The sequence below is a fragment of the Triticum dicoccoides genome, chromosome 2B, assembly GCF_002162155.2.
Source record: "Triticum dicoccoides isolate Atlit2015 ecotype Zavitan chromosome 2B, WEW_v2.0, whole genome shotgun sequence".
Taxonomy (NCBI): domain Eukaryota; kingdom Viridiplantae; phylum Streptophyta; class Magnoliopsida; order Poales; family Poaceae; genus Triticum; species Triticum dicoccoides.
The window spans coordinates 617,805,214-617,827,742 of record NC_041383.1 but is presented as its reverse complement, the minus strand read 5'-3'; the positions used below and the strand labels follow the sequence as shown (position 1 = coordinate 617,827,742).

The window sequence follows — 22,529 nt, the reverse complement described above, 5'->3', positions numbered from 1 at the left end:
TTTTTTCGTCAAGTCCTTAATCTGCTGTAACTTTGTTGCATCTTCATTGCATCACAACTTTGCACCCGTGGCTCCATTTTGGGCGTGTGGCATACCGAATTGTTCGCCTCGAAGAGTACATCATTTCATTCCATTGCATCATTTACATTTGAGCTCATCTTGATGCCCAAAATGTTGTTGGAAGAGGGCTTCATAATGTTAGTTTCAGAATCTTATCAGCACGAGCTCTTTTGTCATTTTTGCCATGATTGATGTGTGCATCCTATGGACTTGATCCCTAAATGTGTTTTTAACTAGGCTATGTCTTCTTTACCGAGGTGCTTACCACGTATTTTTGTGGTCAATGTGGTGACTAGCACAAGCATGCAAACTAGGCTTCGCGATAATGCTGATTTTAGTTCCTGTTCTGCTGTAATTTTGATTCCATGTAAACATGTTGCTACAGAGAGATCCATGCATAATTTGAGATACTTCAGTAAGGGTGTTTTGAACATATGGTTATGCTCTATCCATCCATGGTCCTGGTTGCAATTATGGAGTAGTCTAGCATGTCATTTTCGTGCTCTACTTTTGCTTCAAAATGTTTCCTAGCAGATTGTTTACATGTTATTCAATTTTGTCGGGGTTGTTGTAGTTGATCCGGATATGCTATGATATTGTTTCTTGTCATGTATAGCTTCTATGACATGTCTTCTTGATGTATGTATGCTTAGTGTATCATGGGATGCTCTGTAGTGAGTGCATCGAGCTCACGAAGGTGCCTTCGTAATTATGTCAATGCCATGCTTTGTTTGCTGAATCTGTTAGCGAAACTTGCTATATTTGCGTGGGTGCCATCATATTTTTCGATCCTTTTTGGCTTATAGTCATTAAGGGACTTTTGATCTATGCTTTGAGTAGATTCATGCCATGCCTTATTTTGCTATTATAAGTTCCTGTAGCATGTTGATAACCTGCTCTGAACATTGCTTCGTGATGCTGTTTATGCCATGTCCAACCTGATATTTTTTTGCACTTTCACCATGCTTGTTTGGACCTGTTATGATGTGATTTAGCCGTAGCTCAGTGTTCCTCTTTTGTTAAGCATCTCCTGTAGGTCATTTCCATATGTTTTGTTTTTATGTTGGGGTGTTGTAGCATAGTTTCTTGTTGCATTCTAAGTAGCATCGTGCTGTTAATCACAGCTTTGTGCCATTCTTGTCTTGCTTGCCATTTGCAAACCGTGCATCCGTTTCCGGTGATCTTTATATCGATTTCAACCGAAATCATCTCATCTTTCCAGAGGCATACTTGGTTTGCCAAGTTGATGCCTTGTTCATCATCTTTCCTTCCGAAGCACGCATATGCATTGCATATCACATCTCGCATATCATGACATGTATTGCATCATGTTGCTTGTGCATTGCACCATGATTTATTGTGGTTCCTTTGCTTGTGTTCTTGTCTTGGGTAGAGCCGGGATACGAGTACGTGCACGAGGAACCTGTTGAGTACGCTAACGAGGATCAAGCCTTCGACAACTCTGAGAACCTTGCAGGCAAGATGACCATACTTTCGATATCACTTCTATCTTTGCTTGCTAGTACTCGCTCTATCGCTATGTTAGCTCTATCTGCCTTTGTTTACCATGCCTACCTATTGCCATGTCAAACCTCTAACCATCCTGTCCTAGCAAACCGTTGTTTGGCTATGTCACCGCTTTTGCTCAGTCCCTCTTATAGCATTGTTAGTTGCAGGTGAAGATGAAGTTTGTTCCTGGTCGGAACATGGATATTTTGGGATATCACAATATCTCCTGTTTAATTAATGCACCTTATATACTTGGTAAAGGGTGGAAGGCTCGGCCTTATGCCTGGTGACTTGTTCCACTCTTGCCGCCCTAGTTTTCCGTCATACCGGTGTTATGTTCCTTGATTTTGCGTTCCTTACACGGTTGGGTGATTTATGGGACCCCCTTAACAGTTTGCTTTGAATAAAACTCCTCCAGCAAGGCCCAAACTTGGTTTTACCATTTGCCACCTAAGCCCTTTCCCTTGGGTTTTCACGAGCCCAAGGGTCATCTTTATTTACCCCCCCCCCCCCGGGCCAGTGCTCCTTCGAGTGTTGGTCCGAACTGAGCCGCCTGCGAGGCCACCTCAGGGAAACTCAAGGTCTGGTTTTACTCGTAGCCTGTCTCATCTGGTGTGCCCTGAGAACGAGATATGTGCAGCTCCTATCGGGATTTGTCGGCACAGTCGGGTGGCTTTGCTGGTCTTGTTTTACCATTGTCGAAATGTTTTGCGAACTGGGATTCCGAGACTGATCGGGTCTTCCCGGGAGAAGGTTTATCCTTTGTTGACCGTGAGAGCTTGTGATGGGCTAAGTTGGGACACCCCTGCAGGGTATATCATCTTTCGAAAGTCGTCCCGCGGTTATGAGGCAGATGGGAATTTGTTAATGTCCGATTGTAGATAACTTGACACTTGACTTCATTAAAATGCATCAACCGTGTGTGTAGCCGTGATGGTCTCTTCTCGGCGGAGTCCGGGAAGTGAACACGGCTTGAGTTATGCTTGGCGTAAGTAGTTTCAGGATCACTTCTTGATCGTTTCTAGCTTCTCGACCGATGCGTTGCTTCTCTTCTCGCTCTCACTTGCGTATGTTAGCCACCATATATGCTTAGTCATATTACCCCTTTACCTACCTATGAGCTTAAATAGTCTTGATCTCGCGGGTGTGAGATTGCTGAGTCCTCGTGACTCACAGATTCTACCAAAACAGATGCAAGTGCCGAGGATACCAGCGCAGATGGCACAATTGAGCTGAAGTGGGAATTTGATGAGGCCCTTGGTCGTTACTATGTTTCGTTTCCAGATGATCAGTAGAGGAGCCCAGTCGGGACGATCGGGAATCTAGCATTTGGGGTTGTCTTCTTTTCATTTGAACTTGACCGTAGCCGGTCTATGAGTGTACTTTGAATGATGTATGATCTTAATTTATGTATTGTGTGAAGTGGCAATTGTAAGCCAACTCTCTTTATCCCATTCTTGTTCATTACATGGGATTGTGTGAAGATGACCCTTCTTGCGACAAAACCACCATGTGGTTATGCCTCTAAGTCATGCTTCGACACGTGGGAGATATAGCCGCATCGTGGGTGTTACATGCCCTTACTTGGACAAGCATCCCACTTATGATTAACCCCTACTGCAAGCATCCGCAACTACAAAAGAAGTATTAAGGTAAACCTAACCATAGCATGAAACTAATGGATCCAAATCAGCCCCTTACGAAGCAACGCATAAACTAGGGTTTAAGCTTCTGTCACTCTAGCAACCCATCATCTACTTATTACTTCCCAATGCCTTCCTCTAAGCCCAAATAATGGCGAAGTGTCATGTAGTCGACGTTCACATAACACCACTAGAGGAGAGACAACATACATCTCATCAAAATATCGAATGAATACCAAACTCACATGACTACTAATAGCAAGACTTCACCCATGTCCTCTGGAACAGACGTAACTACTCACAAAGCATATTCATGTTCATAATCAGAGGAGTATTAATATGCATTAAGGATCTGAACATATGATCTTCCACCAAGTAAACCAATTAGCATCAACTACAAGGAGTAATCAACACTACTAGCAACCCACATGTACCAATTTGTGGTTTTGATACAAGATTGGATGCAAGAGATGAACTAGGGTTTTGAGAGGAGATGCTGCTGGTGAAGATGTTGATGGAGATTGACCCCCTCCCGATGAGAGGATCGTTTGTGATGACGATGGTGATGATTTCCCCCTCCTGGAGGGAAGTTTCCCTGGCAGAACAGCTCTGCCGGAGCTCTAGATTGGTTCCGCCAAGGTTCCGCCTCGTGGCGGCAGAGTTTCGTCCTGTAAGCTTGCTTATGATTTTTTGCAGGGTAAAAGCCTTCATATAGCAGAAGATGGGCACCGGAGGGCCACCAGGGGGCCCAGGAGACACGGGCACGCCCAGTAGGGGTGGGCGCGCCCCCACCCTCCTGGCCAGGGTGTGGGCCCCCTCTGGTGTTTTCTTCGCTCAATAATTCTTATTAATTCCAAAAATAACTTTTGTGGAGTTTCAAGATTTTTGGAGCTGTGCAGAATAGGTTTCCAATATTTGCTCCTTTTCTAGCCAGAATTCCAGCTGCCAGCATCCTCCCTCTTCATGATAAACCTTGTAAAATAAGAGAGAATAGCCATAAGTTTTGTGACATAACGTGTAATAACAGCCCATAATGCAAAAATATTGATATAAAAGCATGATGCAAAATGGACGTATCAGTGGTCGTCATTTACTACGAAAGTAAATTTCTCACTGAGCCCAAGTTGAGATATCCATATTACTAGAAACTAGTCTACGACGTGTTTCTCGCATCAATTAAGCTACTTGATACGTCTCCATCATATGTACTTTTCCTAACGCTTTTGCTCTTGTTTTGGACTCTAATTTGCATGATCTGAATGAAACTAACCCGGACTGACGTTGTTTTTACCAGAACTACCATGGTGTTGTTTTTGTCCAGAAATAAAAGTTCTCGGATCTGGATGAAACTTTTTGGAGAATTATTTTGAAATATATAAAAAATACTAGAACCAATACCCACTAGAGGGGCCCCCAGCTGCCCACTAGGCACTAGGGCGCGCCACCCCCCTCTAGCGTGCCCTGGTGGGTAGTGGGGCCCGCGAGGCTCCGCTAACCCTAATTCGAACTCTATAAATTCACATTTTTGGAGAAAAAGTTAAGAGAGGAAGTTTCATCGCGTTTTACGATACGGAGATGCTGCCACCTCTTGTTCTTCATCGGGAGGGTAGATCTGGAGTCCGTTTGGGCTCTAGAGATGGGGATTCGCTGCCATTGTCATCACCAACCATCCTTCATCACCACTTTCATGATGCTCATCGTTGGGAGCGAGTAATCCCTTCATAGCTTTCTGGACGGTGGTGGGTTGGATGGGATTCAACATGTAATCGATAGTTTCGTTAGGGCTTGATCCCTGGTATCCACTATGTTCTAAGGTTGATGTTGCTATGACTTTGCCATGCTTAATGCTTGTCACTAGGGCCCGAGTGTCATGATTTCAGATCTAAACTGTTTATGTTATCACCATTATATTTATGTTCTTGATCCGATTTTGCAAGTCATATGCACCTATTTACATGTTATGATCCGTAAACCCCAAGGTGACAATAATTGGGATACTTTTCGGTGATGACTGTAGTTTGAGGAGTTCATGTATTCATTATGTATTAATGCTTTGTTCTGGTTCTCTATTAATAGGAGGCCTTGATATCCCTTACTTTCCTTATGGACCCCACTGCCACGGGAGGGTAGGACAAAAGATGTCATGCATGTTCTTTTCCATAAGCATGTATGACTATTTACGGAATACATGCCTACAATACATCTATGAACTAGAGCTAGTTCTGTGTCGCCCTAGGTTATGACTGTTATATGATGAATATTATCCAACGTTACCACCGATCCAATGCCTACGAGCTTTTCACATATTGTTCTTGTTGTGTTACTATTGCTATTGCTACTATTACAACTGCTACCAAATTATCACTACCGTTGTTACCGTTGCCGTTACTATTACTATTATTGCTACTGCTATTAGACTATCATATTGCTGTGCTACTGATCACTTTGCTGCATATATTTAATCTCCAGGTGTGGTTGAGTTGACAACATAACTACTAATACTTACAAATATTCTTTGGCTCCTCTTGTGTCGAATCTATAAATTTGGGTTGAATACTCTACCCTCAAAAACTGTTGCGGTCCCCTATACTCATGGGTTATCAATACTCCATTACTTACAAGCCCACTCGGTCATCGTGGTCAGCAATGCCCCTTTGTCGGACATCATCGGCAAAAGGTATGCCACTTGGCGGGTGGCGAAGTGGACCATTGAGCTAGGGGCGCACACCATTATCTATGAACTAGCAAGGCTATCTAGTTACAAGCTCTAGTCGACTTTCCTTTCACCTCAAATCCAGCCGGTTCTAGTCAGAGTACTAGACCATGTACTTTGATGGCTCAAAAGTGATCAGAGGATTGGGTCCTGGTGTCATCCTAATCTCCTGGAGGTTAAAAACTCGACTATGTGCTTGAGATCCACTTCGCTGCATCTAACAATGTGACTAAATACAAGGCTTTGTTGCCTGGCCTACGGATTGTTGCATCACTGACATCCGTCGGTTGCTATGTCATAGGGGCTCATATCTAGTGTCACAATTAGTCATGAAGGACTACAACGTGAAAGATCCAGTATGATCGCCTATCATGAAGCAATATGCAAGCTCATGGGTCACTTTGTAGGTCTCGAGCTCAACCATGTGCATCGAGAACATAATTAAGGAGTGGACTCCCCAAAGTCAGTTCAGAACAACAACACAATACCCACATGTACTTTTCTGCAAAAGCTTCATGAACCTGAACACTTTTTGGGTAGTTAGTCAGTGATGATATCTCATGATGTTATAACAGTTCCCCAGCTAGAACACTTTACTCTCACCCATGGAGTTTACCACCTCTGCCATGTCGCATCGTCTTTGGTGCACGCCATCATCGGATCTACGACACCTTATCGTGCCCACGCCCTATGCATCGATGGTGCGTCCTCCTTGACGTGCCATGACGTTGGTGCCCGTGCATGTGTGCTCGTGAACTGTGTGTACCCATTCTTATGAATGCTTGGCTGGTGTGCACGCGTGTGTGGTTGTGGTTCCCATTTGTGTCAGAGCATGTGCGGTGGTACCGATTCTTTTTCACTGTTGTGTGCGGTCCTTGACCCTAGTGATGGTGCCAAGTTCTTCAGCCAGGACAATGATCATGACCGTGAGTATTTGTACGCTCATATCTTTTTGTGTTAATGTTTGAACTAACTATCCTTTGTCCAAAGGGAATAGTTGGCTAACCTATACTTTATGTTACGGAAATATCTTGGATTGGTAGCAGAAGTTGCCTATGATTTTATAACCAGTTTGGAAATTGACTATGGAGACTATAATCTTTATGTTGCAAATACTAAATTGATATATATGTTAAGATCTTATTGTGACAAGAGTTATTACTAAAAAGTGAATGTTGCAATTGTTATATCATAATGTCATTGTGGTGTGAGTTGAAAAAGAAGAATGTTCTCATTGGTATGTCAATTGTTATGTCATAATGTCATCGTGGTGTGAATTAAAAAAAGGAGAATGTTTCCATAAGTATGTCAATTTGTCATTTTGTTGTGAGTTAAAATATAAATATATTTCCAATGGTTTCTCAATTGCTCTATAACAATTTCATTATCGTGGTAGCTAAAAAACAAGAATATTTCTATTGGTTTGTCAATTGCTACGTCATAATGTCATTTGCTCTTTTTTTCTTAGATGGAGACATTATTCACCTCATTGCTATTGTGACATTTCTATACACTGTACAAATCACTTTTCTTTTCTTTAATCCTAAGGGACGACTTGTTAGTCTCTATTTCATCCTTTTTTTTGTCTCAACCTCCCACCTTCGTCTTGTTTTTTTCATCCCTCCTCCCACCTCCCCGTTAACAATCCCCTCGCACGTAACGCACGGAAAAACCGGACCAAGACCAGTAGCAAGGCCCCTGGCATGAAAAACAAAGTGGACAAAAATTGTAGCGATGCCCCTTAGACCAAAAAAGGATGAACCCAGAAAGAGCCCCCCTCGCACGATACTTCCTCAACAGAATTTACCTTCTTACCTGTTGGAGCATGCTCGGTGTACCATTGGGAGTAATTTATAGTCATGTTGTCGAGAAGCTTTATGGCTTCTTCAAGTGTTATCCACATAAATTCTCCACCTGCACCTGAATCTAGAAGGTTTCTTCAAGCAAAAGTTTAGCCCCGCATAAAAGTTTTGCACTACCATCCATAAACTCAATCCATGTATGGGACACTTTTTAATCAACAAATTCATTCTCTTCCATGATTGTGCAACATGTTCTTGCTCGTGTTGTTTAAAATTCATAATTTGGTTTATAAGAGATATTATCTTAGCGGGAGGAGAATTTTTAGCAATGAAGGCATCTTTACACTTTAACCATGAATCAATACTATTTTTTTGGTAAAGATGATAACCATGCTTTAGCTCGATCTCTAAGAGAGAAAGGAAATAATTTTAGTTTCACAATATCATTATCCACATTTTTTATTTTTTGCATGACGCATAATTCAACGAAAGTATTAAGATGGGATGCATCATCCTCATCAGAATTTCCAGAAAAGTGTTATTTCGTAGCAAGATTTTGTCAGGACCCCGACTCGATGTCACATTGATCTAGCCGGTAACACCTCATATCACTTTGCGGCCTCACGCACGGTATCCCCACGGGTGTCGCCTTACCTTTGCCCGGGACCGTTTGCGCCTTTTGGCTCACTTATATGATAGTGTCGCTAGCATCCATATGATAAGGAGCCCGGGCTGACATGACTAGTCGTAAACCCAAAGTGGCACAGACTTACAGGGACAGGCATCCATGACCCAGCTTCGAACGTGTCGGTCATCAGCAAGTGGGTCCGGGCTGTAGCACTGGGCTAGCAGGACTCCGGTAAACCGGGCTGTAGCGGGCTAACAGGACTCCGGTACTCAAAGCGTGACATTTCCCCGAAGGGACAGACACAGGAACGAAGAAGGACACATGCCGGCCAGCCTAAGTGTTCCGGAGCAGTAGCAAGCTACCATGGCTCGGTGGAAACACTAGGAGACATTTCCCGGTAAGAGAGGCTACTAAAGATAAACAACTAGATGGTCAGATCCCACACATACCAAGCATTTCAATAGCATACACACAATATGCTCGATATGTGCAAATACAACATGGCATCACAACATGACTCTACGACTCAAGTAATTTATTCAATAGGCTCCGAGGAGCGAGATATTACAAACATGGGTCTCATGACCCAACAATCAGAGCATACCAATCAAAGCACAAGCGGAAGCTATCATGTCTGAGTACAGACATCTATAAATGAAAAAGGCTGAGAAGCCTGACTATCTATCAGATCCTGCCGAGGGCACAAGATCGTAGCTGAGGTATCAAGCTAAACGTCGAAGTCCACGTGGAACTACTAGTGAGACTGAAGTCTCTCTGCAAAAACATAAAATAGGCAAACGTGAGTACAAATGTACCCAGCAAGACTTACATCAGAACTAACTACATATGCATCATTTCCAACAAGGGGATGGTGGGGTTTAACTGCAGCAAGCCAGCTTTGACTCGGTGGCTATCTTGAACTACGACTGCAAGCGACTCTTTGAGGTGGCGCACACGAGTCCACATATTCACCATATCAATACACCACTATGGATCCGCTCCCGTCTCCCTACGAGAACGCCATCCATAGCACTCACGCTTATCTTGCGTATTTTAGAGTATCCACTTTCACTTGTCTATGAACTGATATAAGCAACCCAGAAGTCCTTTTCCGCGGACACGGCTATTCGAATAGATCATATTAACCCTGCAGGGGTGTACTTCTTCATACATGTTTCCACCACTTAGCGTCTGCACACGACATGTGCTCGGCAGACTTCAAGCGAAAGCCGACGTGGGTGTAGACCACGACCTACCTAAACACTCAAGTCTCTAGTCCAGGTTTATCGCCTATTCGGGTTCCATCCATGAGGAGATCCGGCCGGAGTTTCGCTCACAGCCCCAAACGATGTGAACAGGGTTCCGTGACACCAAACGGGTGCCCAGTTTACCCGGCCACGTGCCTACCGCATCACAGCCCACCCCTACGGTCAGCGCTGTCCACGGCCTCCAGCATACTACAAACACCAGAAACTACTTGCAACTCCTGGACAGAGGACAAGGGTGAATAAGAAGTCGAGCGGGGTCATATTTCAGGGCCCAATGTATGGTAGTAGCTGAATCATGGATCACAAACACAGAACTCAGTTCCTGAGGACGGCTTCAATGAGACAACCCACCATGTACTCCTACATGGCCTCTCACCGATACCTTTTACCAAATCGTGTTCACACACTTAGCTCACACACAGTAGGACATGTTCACACACCTCTGATTCATCCCGGATGAATCAGACCTGACACAACTCTAAGCAGTAGCAGGCATGACAAACAAGCATGAATGAGTAGGCACAACAGGGCTCAAACAACTCCTACTCATGCTAGTGGGTTTCATCTATTTACTGTGGCAATGACAGGTCATGCAAAGGATAAAGGGGTTCAGCTACCGCAGCAAGTAACAGATGAATCGATGTTGTCCTAATGCAGTAAAAGAGAGCAGGAGCGAGAGAGTAGGATTGTATCGGAATGAACAAGGGGGTTTTGCTTGCCTGGCACTTCTGAAGATAACATTGAGTCTTCATCAGTGTCAACGATCACATCATCGGTATCACGTCTATCGAGAGGGGACAAATACCGGTAACACAGAAGGAAACATAATCAATGCAATGCACAATATGATGCATGATCATGACATGGCAAAATGAATGTGTTTTGGGCTAATGCAACTAGCCACAGATTAAATGAAGTTGGTTTGTGTCAGGTCCCCGACTCGATGTCACATCGATCTAGCTGGTAACACCTTATATCACTCTGCGGCCTCACGCACGGTATCCCCACGGGTGTCGTCTTACCTTTTCCCGGGACCGTTTGCGCCTTTTGGCTCACGTATATGATAGTGTCGCTAGCATCCATATGATAAAGAGCCCGGGCTGACATGACTAGTCGTAAACCCAAAGTGGCACAGACTTACAGGGACAGGCATCCATGACCCAGCTTCGAACGTGTCGGTCATCAGCAAGTGGGTCCGGGCTGTAGCACTGGGCTAGCAGGACTCCGGTAAACCGGGCTGTAGCGGGCTAACAGGACTCCGGTACTCAAAGCGTGACATTTCCCCGAAGGGACAGACACAGGAACGAAGAAGGACACATGCCGGCCAGCCTAAGTGTTCCAGAGCAGTAGCAAGCTACCATGGCTCAGCGGTAACACTAGGAGACATTTCCCGGTAAGAGAGGCTACTAAAGATAAACAACTAGATAGTCAGATCCCACACATACCAAGCATTTCAATAACATACACACAATATGCTCGATATGTGCAATACAACATGGCATCACAAAATGACTCTACGACTCAAGTAGTTTATTCAATAGGCTCCGAGGAGCGAGATATTACAATCATGGGTCTCATGACCCAACAATCAGAGCATACAAGTCAAAGCACAAGCGGAAGCTATCATGTCTGGGTACAGACATCTATAAATGAAAAAGGCTGAGAAGCCTGACTATCTACCAGATCCTGCCGAGGGCACAAGATCGTAGCTGAGGTAACAAGCTAAACGTCGAAGTCCAAGCGGAACTACTAGTGAGACTGAAGTCTCTCTGCAAAAACATAAAATAGGCAAACGTGAGTACAAATGTACCCAGCAAGACTTACATCAGATCTATCTACACATGCATCATTATCAACAAAGGGGATGGTGGAGTTTGACTGCAGCAAGCCAGCTTTGACTCGGTGGCTATCCTGAACTACGAATGCAAGTAACTCTTTTGAGGTGGCGCACACGAGTCCACATATTCACCAACCAATACACCACTATGGATCCGCTCCCGTCTCCCTACGAGAACGCCATCCATAGCACTCACGCTTATCTTGCGTATTTTAGAGTATCCACTTTCACTTGTCTATGAACTGATATAAGGGGTCCACGTTTCCATATCCGAGGAATCCGGCTATTCGAATAGATGATGTTAACCCTGCAGGGGTGTACTTCTTCATACATGTTTCCACCACTTAGCGTCTGCACACGACATGTGCTCGGCAGACTTCAAGCGAAAGCCGACGTGGGTGTAGACCACGACCTACCTAAACACTCAAGTCTCTAGTCCAGGTTTATCGCCTATTCGGGTTCCATCCATGAGGAGATCCGGCCGGAGTTTCGCTCACAGCCCCAAACGATGTGAACAGGGTTCCCGAGATACCAAACGGGCATCCGGTACACCGTGCCACGTACCTACCGCATCACAGCCCACCCCTACGGTCAGCGCTGTCCACGGCCTCCAGTAAGCTACAAACACCAGAAACTACTTGCAACTCCTGGACAGAGGACTAGGGTGAATAAGAAGTCGAGCGGGGTCATATTTCAGGGCCCAATGTATGGTAGTAGCTGAATCATGGATCACAAACATAGAACTCAGTTCCTGAGGACGGTTGCAATGAGACAACCCACCATGTACTCCTACATGGCCTCTCACCGCTACCTTTACCAAATCGTGTTCACACACTTAGCTCACACACAGTAGGACATGTTCACACGCCTCTGATTCATCCCCGATGAATCAGACCTGACTCAACTCTAAGCAGTAGCAGGCATGACAAGCAAGCATGAATGAGTAGGCACAACAGGGCTCAAACAACTCCTACTCATGCTAGTGGGTTTCATCTATTTACTGTGGAATGACAGGTCATGCAGAGGATAAAGGGGTTCAGCTACCGCAGCAAGTAACAGATGATCGGTGTTGTCCTAATGCAGTAAAAGAGAGCAGGAGCGGGAGAGTGGGATTTTATCGGAATGAACAAGGGGCTTTTGCTTGCCTGGCACTTCTGAAGATAACATTGAGTCTTCATCAGTGTCAACGATCACATCATCGGTATCACGTCTATCGAAAGGGGGCAATCACCGGCAACTGAGGAAAAACACAATCAAATGCAATGCACAATATGATGCATGAATGTGACATGGCAATATGCTGTGTTTTGTGCTAATGCAACTAGAACCAGATTAAATGAAGTTGATTTGAATACAAGATTCAAATTCAAACTCCATATGTGATTATTCAAATGCCATTTAATTGATTTGTGCTAAACAGCAGCTATAAGTTGTTCTAGCATGCATGAAAATGGTACAGATGGATTCCTTGAATTTTTCTGATAATTTTTCATATATAAATTATTTAATTTGGAGTTACGGTTAATTTTCTATGAATTTTGGAAGTTTTAGGCATTTTTCTGGAATTTCAGAATTAAATTAAATCCAGAAAGCATTACTGCGTCAGCATGACGTTGGCATGACGTCAGCAAGTCAACAGGGGCCGGCTCGGGTCAAACCTGACGTGTGGGGTCCACACATCAGTGACACAGGAGCTAATCCCGGTCAAACCCAGCGCTGACTGGGGTTTGACCAGGGGTGGGGCCCACTGTCAGTGGCTGTGGGGGTGTTTAGTGTGGTCATTAGTGCTAATTAGGCGTGCCACATCGGCAGTCGCCGGAGTTTCGCCGGCGGCGACCATTCCGCACGGCGGGGGAACGCCGGACTTGCGCTAGGGGCATCGGATCGACGCGCCAAGGGCACCAGGAGGTAGCCCGCGCCCGTGCGCATCTAGGGGGACCAACGGGAGGTGCGGGGGTGGCCGGGGTTCGCCGGAATGGAGCCCGAGGCGGCGCCGGAGTTCGGACCTCGGCGAAAACGGCGTTGTGGAGCACGGGCGAGTGAGGTAAAGCACTGCGCAGCCTCCTGGAGTCACCACGAGCTCGGTGAGATGCACGGGCGCGACCCGTTCGAGCTCAGGCCACGGCGGCGACATGGTCAGCGGCGGCCGGAGTTCGGCCGCGACGGGGCTATGGCCTAGAGCTCGCAAACGCGAGGGGAGAGAGAGGGGTTCTGCACGGAGGCTCACCGCGGAGCTGTAGGGAGGGTCAGTGGGCTCGGGGGCGCGCCGGAGTGACCGAATTCGACGGAGACGGCACCGGGGCCGAAGCTCGGAGATGATGATGATAATTCGTCGGTTTGGGTTCACCGTATGATGCAATTGGTCTCGGGAGGCCAAACGGCGATAGCGGTGAATGGAGAAGTAGGGAACTTCTTCCGCAACAAGCGTGGGCTACGTCAAGGGGACCCAGCCTCACTGTTGCTTTTCAACTTTGTGGCGGACGCCCTGGGCGCTATGCTAGACAAAGCTCGCGCAGCTGGCCACATTAGGGGAGTGGTCGGTAACCTGATCCCAGGAGGCGTGTCACACTTGCAGTATGCGGATGACACTCTTCTCCTTTTTGAACCGGACGCTCACAATATCGCAACGGTTAAGGCCATCTTGCTGTGTTTTGAACTCATGTCCGGGCTAAAAATTAACTTCCAAAAGTGTGAAGTGGTGTCCATAGGGATGGACGCGGCCGAAAGTGAACGGGTTGCCAACTTGCTTAATTGCAAACTTGGGAAGTTTCTGTTTACCTACCTCGGCCTCCCAATCGCAAAGAAGAAATGCTCGATTGCCGATTGGGAACCTCTCACCACTATGGTGGCGGACCGGGTATGTCCGTGGAGAAGCCGATTTATGTCTTCAGGGGCAAGACTAATCCTTACCAACTCCAGCCTCTCATCCCTACCAATGTTTGCCATGGGTATGTTCTTTTTGGCTGCTGGGGTCCACACGAAAATGGACACACCGCAGGCACGTTTCTTTTGGGAAGGAGCAGGCCCTAAACGAAAGTACCACTTGGTTAAGTGGCAAGCCGTTTGTAGACCTAAAGCCCAGGGGGGCCTCGGGATCATCAACTCTAAGCTGATGAACATAGCGCTTATGTGCAAGTGGATCTGGAAGTTGTCGCAGGGAGGGACCGGCCTCTGGATTGACCTCCTTCGTGCCAAGTATTTCCCACAAGGGAATTTCTTTGAGGCAACACCTCAGGGGTCCCCATTTTGGACCTCCATCCAAGCCCTCAAACCATACTTCGCCAGGGGTGTGAGGTTCACGGTTAATAACGGCCGCTCCACGCGTTTTTGGCATGACGTTTGGATAGGCCAGCAGCCTCTCTGGTCGGAGTTCACCCATCTCTATTCCATTGCGGTGGAGCCCAACCAATTGGTTGCTTCGGCCCTTAGTGCCACTCCGCCCCCTATACACTTCAGAAGAGAGCTTGTGGGGCCGGAGCTGGAAGATTGGGATCGCCTTCGGGCTCTGTTAGCAAATGTGCGTCTGTCGGACTCCGCAGACGTGGTCTCTTGGAGACTTTCGGGCTCTGGCAAGTTCACTGTCAAGTCCCTGTATCGCGAGTTATGTCGCGGCCATGCTCCTATGGCAGCCACGTGGCTTTGGAAGGCGTGAATCCCGCTAAAGATTAAGGTCTTCCTATGGCAACTATGCCAAGATCGCCTTCCTACCTCTATCAATATAGCTAAGCGCAATGGCCCCACTTCTGGCCCTTGCACTTTGTGTGCTGACGCGGAAGATGCTGACCACGCGTTCTTCCGGTGCCCTTTGGCGCGTTTTGCTTGGAGTGCGGTCCGTGAGGCCGCTGGGGTGGATTGGGATCCATGCTCACGCTCTGAGCTCGTGTCACTCTTATCCTCGATCCAGGGCTCTCTGCGCCGGATCATGTGGACGTGTGCCTCGGCCATGTTATGGGCCTTATGGAACATTGTAACAAGCTTACTATTGAGGGAGTGTTTCCCTCTCATCCCGCTGATGTTATTTTCAAATGCATCTTATTCTTGCAGCAGTGGGCTTCGCTGGGAAGGCAACAGGACTCTCATCTTCACCGACAAGCTATCGCACGACTTCGCTCCGTCTACTCAGCGTCCCGAGCTCCGTCTCCTTCGGCTGCTGCCTCATAGGGATGGGCAGTCCTTTTGGTGTTGGATCCCCCCGAGCCTGCGTGCTCGTTAGTTTGGCTGGTTAGGCCATGTACTGCACTTTATCTCGCCGTCGTGACCATTGTGGCATGCCTTAGAACATGGTGACCTCCGTATGTTTGACTGTTCATTTATGTACGCTGCCTATATTGAGGGCTTTATTAATTTAAAGCCGGACGTCCCTGACGTCTATATTCTAAAAAAAACATGAAATGGGACGGCCAAAGGTTCTTTTGTTGAGTAGGCACATGATAGTGATGCTAAATTAGCAATTAACAAAATTTCTGCGCGTTGGTTACACACACGGACAAGGTGCTTGTGTACACATTCGAGTCAACAGCCTACATTAACAAAAAATAATTAGTTGAGTTGAGCCTACATCAACATTATGAGGTCAGTATGCAACTACCCAGCATTCATCACGAAAGAGACCACTACCCATACCATAAATTTACTCTTGATGAACAACAGTCCACCTGTGCTATGGAGAAGGGGAAATTTTCCTGAAATTTTGATGAGGGCAGCTCGTCCGTCGAACATACTCTCTCGGCGTCTTATATTTAGGAACGGAAGAAATATTATTTAGCAGCTCGATTTGTGGAGTTGCAAACAAAACACAGGCCCGCTTGGCACTAGTATTATATTAAGCAGAATCATTCCAGCCACCATAGATATTCTTTTTTTTAGGGGCAGGAATCATAGATATTCTTCGAGGGGGCACAGAATGAACATCACCGAGCACTGAAAACGACACACTAGTTTATCCAATAAACAGGAGTGAGAATCCAGACCATCTTACAAGTAAGTTAGCGCAACTAACCCATCGCAAATCCAACAAGAACATCCCAACCAACAACCGAACATAATCCAACCAGAACATTCCCTCCCCCAAAAAGAAAACAAATTCGACGAGAACATCTCGTCTCGCTTTACGGCCGGGTAAAGAAAAGAAAAACCCAAAGAAAGGAGGAAGGAGTACTAAAACAAAAAGAGAAAATATACTCTACTCAAAATAACCAGGCCAGGCCCAAGCGCGGCCCGCCCGTCGCGATCGCGGTGCATCATCCTACGGTCGGCGTCGCTTCGTCCCCGTCGGTCGCCCACCCTCACCTCACCTCTCCTCCTCCTCTCGCAGGAAATACTCTTCCGTCCCCCATCTTTGAACCTTCCTCCTCCTCCGCGCTGACCTACCCTCACCCTCCCCTCCCCTCCCCTCCCCTCCCCGGCGACAAACCAGGCCCTCCTACATAGCGGCAATCCATTCCGGCCTCTCAGCCCGCAGCAGCACCCCCGCCGCAGCTCCCGCGACGCCGAGCCGGACGGACGGGAGGAACCACCGCCCCGCAGCACGCGCGCGCCGGTAGGGCGAGGGAGGGGATCGATGGCGAAGCTGTACGTGCAGGCGGTGCCCCCGCCGGATCTGAACAAGAACACCGAGTGGTTCATGTACCCGGGGGTCTGGACCACCTACATCTTCATCCTCTTCGTCTCCTGGCTCCTCATCCTCTCCATCTTCGGCTGCACCCCCGGCATGGCCTGGACGCTCGTCAACCTCGGCCACTTCGCGGTACCCGCCTCTCCCCCTCCCCTCCCTCCCTTGCACGTCTCCGGCTCTCTCCTGGATTAGGATTGCGATGGGGATTGGCTGCTTGCTTGGCTTGGCTTGGCCGCCCCCCGTGGATCTGAAGGCTTGCGGTTCGAGTTAGTTTACCTCGATTGCTTGCTTCGTGCGGTCAGGAATTGGGGTAGATCGTTCGCATCTGCCCACCCATCGCCTTCCCTAGCTACAAATTGCTACGACGCATTCACCAATCCTGCCAACTAATAAATGTTGGTGCTAGTATTGGCTTGGCTTTCCCACCCTACTGGTGCTGGATGCGTCCCCCCTACTCAACCACTCATCATTCGCGTACCAGCAAGCACTAGCCGTAGTTTGAGATGAATGGAATTCCAAACCTCCACGGTATGCGTGTGTTGTGGTGGCGTGCGTTTGTACCGGCTTGTTGTTGATCGTTGCTTTATATATATAAAGCGGGGTGAAAGCCTTTTTCGGTAAACCTCGACGGTAGCCTGCATTTCAGTCCATGCACCAAGGTGTTTTAGGATTTCTATCTAATCCTCTATGCATTCAGGTTTCAGCTTACCATCATTTTGTTGTTATGTCTTGCATGTTCCTCCCTTATGAGTATACAGAACAGATAAGTATCACTAGCAAGGATTGATGTCTCATTTCTACTCTCAAAAATGTTGAAATAGCAAAACATAGGTATGCCCCTGTTGGGTTATAGTAGGTAAAATAGCAGAGTACACCGATTACCATTCTGTCTGCTGACATACACTTCCAAAGACTTTTTAGCACAGAGTTCATATAGTTATACAGTGCTTTTTAGCTTAGATATCATACAGTTATGCAGTGCTCCCTACACTATGTCTGTTTACTATATATATCATTCATGTATTCTTGGATAGTACTGACTACTTACTAGGGCGAATTAACCACAATTTGCCACATTTCCAACCTCGTATTGTCCTTAATGCACCCTAAGTCAGTATCTATATCCAAAGCATTTCCTTGGTCACTGTGGAGCAGGAGGAAAGACTAAAAAATTCAGAGGTGATGCGTTGTGTTAGAGAATAGGTTCATCCCAGGGTATGCATTGTCATGGATATTAACCTTCACATGAAGTGTATTCTAGTTTGAATGTTTATTGTTTCATAATAGCCAAACAAATAGCTTGCATTTAATCATTCTTTTGCTGCTTTAAATATAATATATAATAGTAATAATGTAGTGGCAAAATCCATGAAAGTTTTCTGGTAGTGAAATACCGCAGTTCTATTTTCCCCAACCTCCAATTCTGGAAGTAATAAATATTGCTATTTTTCTCACAAGATTATATTGTGAAGCATGCCATCTATTTATTTTTTCTGTTGTCATTTCTTTCCTAATTGAATCTTCATTTCAGATTACATACCACTTCTTCCACTGGAAGAAGGGAACTCCATTTGCTGATGACCAGGGGATGTATAATAGATTGACTTGGTGGGAGCAAATGGACAACGGCAAGCAGCTTACTCGCAACAGAAAATTTCTTGTTGTGGTTCCTGTAGTCCTGTAAGTGTTATTCTGTTTCAATCTCTTCAATACTGCTTTTGGGGGCTTATTTGGCAAGGAACAGCATGGCAGGATGTATGCACAAATATTAATTCTGGCTAGTCATCAAATACTATACCTATTCATTAGTTTTGCAAAGATCACTTGTTAGTAACATCCAATCTAACTAGCATATTTACGCTATTATCCGTTTGTAAGGATTGGGCATTGCTTTGAATATAATGATTTTGTGCAAGCGACATCAAATCATCCAAGGAACTATAATTCATCAATTTAATTTCTTAAATGTTTATAGAAATTCGACATCAAGGATCTCATATGATACATTTATATGGGCCATCCCATGTCTTCAAGTGATTGCATGTTATATCTTTATTTCTTGTGGTATTATCTTCGTGGCTTCATGCATTAGTGTTTTTATGCAAAATTTTGTCTGATTGACTTAATTATCTTTAATAATTGATACTACCTTCGTTCCGAATTATAAGATGTTTTGGATATTTCAATATGGACTACATACGGACTGAAATGAGTGGACAAACACATTAAAACGCGTCTATATACATCCGATTCAGAAAAAAAGTTAGACCATCTTATAATTTGGAACGGAGGGAGTAGTAAACTTGGCGGCAAACTGGTTAAGCACTTGGCTGTGATCATGCTTGTGGCTGGTGTGTGAGCAAGCAACAAAGTGATCACAACTGATTATACTATTTTTGTGCGGCCTGTAATTCGCTAGAATTGTTCACCTGCCATCTGAGAACATAGTTAGCCACATGATTACTCTGTTTGATTAAACTACAATTTTAGTTTTTTCTTTATGAGTGGACAGATCAGTCACATTTTATATATGAATTATGGACAATCAAAATCCAGTATGTTGTGTCTTTTTTAGATAAAATTAAATAGTGATTGTTTGGCATATACGAAATATGTTTGGCTTTAATATGTTTCTTATTTAGTGCATGGACATTAAAATTTGGGATAACATGCATGGTAAATCTTCATTTCCATCATATGAGATACTTCATGAGATTTGATTAGTTTTTTGTCATGACTTTAATGATTTGTGTATGCTGCGTGTTATCATTATAGGACGAATTAATACAGCTTGATATTTCCAGATTCTCTATTTTCTGTTACCAAAGTTTTTACTTAGCTCCTTGCAGAAACAAACCTTTTAGCTAGATGGAATTCTGCGTATTGTTTGTAGTGGCCACAATATCAGTCGATGTTGTGGTTTGGGCTGCTTGTCGATACGGAAGTATTGACTCATTTTGCGCTCATATAGGCTAACAGTATGCCATATCGGTCTGTTAAGGACAGAACGATATTAACCTTATATCCACTAGTTTGAAGATCTGATAAATATTAACGGTCTGCACCAGCTTGATCAAGATGCTTCTCTTGTGTTCAGAACAGGCCTGCTAATTTGTATCTCTTGAAGATTCTTTTTTCTTTTGACATGGCATTATTATTATTTACTATGCGGAAATTTTGTGAAGGGGAGCCTTGGCGCAGCGGTAAAGTTGTTGCCTTGTGGCCATGAGGTCACGGGTTCGAGTCCTGGAAATAGCCTCTTGCAGAAATGTAGGGAAAGGCTGCGTACTATAGACCCAAAGTGGTCGGACCCTGCGCAAGTGGGAGCTACGTGCACCGGGCTGCCCTTTGGTATGCGGAAATTTTGTACATAGTTATCCTGATTTATCCAAGGAAATAAGTCATCTCCTAAACGTCGCTACACCGTGTGGGCGCTCTGAGGTGGACGACTGAGATCGTTGCCCAGAATTTCTCTGTTAGGCAAGAACCCAGAAGAATGTGTGAAAACGTTTTGGACCTGGAGCGAGCAAGAGTCCAATGGAGAGAGAGGCCGCCGCCTGGTGTGGCCGATTTGCTTGTGGACAGAGGAGATGTGGAGCTGGGCTAGTGCTTGAGCTCGCTGAGGCTCGCCGGCCTGGGGGCTGCTGGGAGCGGAGGTAGGTGCAGAGTTGGTTGTTGGGAAAGAGAAGGTTCGGAGTTGGTTGTTGGGAAAGAGAAGGTGGTAAGGGCGGTGCAGAAGGGGCATACAGGGAAAGATTGAGCTAGGCGCGCTGTACAAGGGAGCTGGGTTAGAGAGAGGTAGGATGTGAGCGGTAGAGCTGCTAGGGTTAGTGTTGGGTCATATAGTCCACGCTGTTGGGCTTAATGTTGCCAGCCCAGGAATACCTGTTGAGCCTAATTGTCACATAAGGTTGGAATTTGCTGCCGTATGAGATAATAATTTCTTACTTCCTGCCATATAAATATTATTTTTATTAATTTTGCCCAACGCCCGCCATGTCGACGTAGCACCCTGGGCTCGACGAATGGACTCAACGACATGAAACCTTTGCTTCTATCCATGAAATGCAAAGATAAGATTAATCTTAATACATTTATTTATGTTAAGCTGATAGTTCGTTATCAGAAAAACTCTCATGTTGTTCGGCAGGCTTCTAATGTTTGTAACAGTATGACTAGTTTTTTGATAACTCATATATTTGGAACAGTATTACTAGTTCTTTCTCTACAAATAGTTTACCTCCTCGCTAGCTAAAATTATGCTAAACAACAGATCAAAAAAAAGAAGAAGCTAAACCGTGAATTGTATGTTGTTGAACTGTGCTATTTTAAGAACTACCAGGTCACCTGATCTTACGGAAAATGTGAATTCTTTAGCCCTTGTCTGAACGTAAATACATCCTTTACTCGTATATTCATGATTTCCTCATGGGTTGTCCATTTCTTTCGACTGTCCTTTATAGATCTGAGTGAGCATCATGATTTACGGGGATGTCTCTGTTCCTTTGCAGGTACTTGATCGCTTCGCACACCACAGACTATGAACATCCTATGCTCTTTTTGAACACCATTGCAGTCACAGTACTGGTTGTCGCGAAACTACCGAACATGCACAAGGTCCGGATTTTTGGAATCAATGCCGGTAACTAAGCGGCAGCATCCCAGGGTAGACAGCACTCAATATCATGTTTCATTTGAATGGCTGGATGGTGTTGCACCTAGTTCTGAATTCGCTCGTCAGAGTACCAGTGTGTAGTGTTTGAGAGCTGTTAGTAGATGACATGTGATCATTGTACAGAGAAACGCTAAAAGGCCTGAAAAATGATGCTGTTTTGCGACTTTGCCCGACACACGTTCTGTAGACTCTTTATGCTGCTATATGTTTTGTTGCAAGTATTTGTCACTTGATACATGTACAGTTTCTCCGTGCCTGAAGTTTTCCGTTCTATTCCCCGTAATTTGAGGTAAGATCAAAAGGAACTGCGTGTGCATCTGTGCTTGTCCACAGGCCATCAGGTCGTGCGCAAACCTGCCAGCAAACCGTTCTGGTCGATGGTGTTTTGTGCAGTGAGACCCAGAACAGTACAGTAATCTGGATGAGATGCCCTTCTCTTCTGAAATTTGCATGGGAAATGGTTGTGTATACCAACACTTCGCCTTAGGATACTTGTTTTGTATCCCTGCAACCTTCTCTGGGGCATGGAAGCAGCCTTCATTCAGATAATGTTGATGCATGGCAACATCGGAATCACGGAGTTAACCATCTAAATTGGTCACAATTATTTCATGTATCTTTTCAGTGTCGTCACTTATTTACCATACGCACATTCAGGTTGTCACTGCACTGCAGGGTGACTTGGCTGGCCAAAAATCATGTTCATCAGACAGAAAGTAGAACCCAAGTTTTATTAGAGGCCATGGAAGGTTAAACAACCAGTTTGGTACTATGCACACT

At 45.4% G+C, this 22,529-nt stretch overlaps 1 protein-coding gene across 1 annotated transcript; it reads left to right on the top strand.

Annotated features, from left to right (window-relative positions):
• Positions 1–16,767: 16,767 nt before the first annotated feature.
• On the top strand, positions 16,768–21,992 carry LOC119365186 (ORM1-like protein 3). The gene is made up of 3 exons (XM_037630798.1): positions 16,768–17,206; positions 18,606–18,754; positions 21,586–21,992. Exons 1-3 carry the CDS (start codon positions 17,021–17,023, stop codon positions 21,722–21,724), a joined length of 474 nt encoding a protein of 157 aa, XP_037486695.1. The 5' UTR covers positions 16,768–17,020; the 3' UTR covers positions 21,725–21,992.
• The last annotated feature ends 537 nt before the right edge of the window (positions 21,993–22,529 follow it).

Coding starts and splice junctions, on each gene's coding strand:
- LOC119365186 (XM_037630798.1), top strand. CDS start 17,021: ATGGCGAAGCTGTACGTGCAGGCGGTGCCCCCGCCGGATCTGAACAAG. Junction 17,207..18,605: donor TCAACCTCGGCCACTTCGCG/GTACCCGCCTCT, acceptor TCTTCATTTCAG/ATTACATACCACTTCTTCCA. Junction 18,755..21,585: donor GTTGTGGTTCCTGTAGTCCT/GTAAGTGTTATT, acceptor GTTCCTTTGCAG/GTACTTGATCGCTTCGCACA.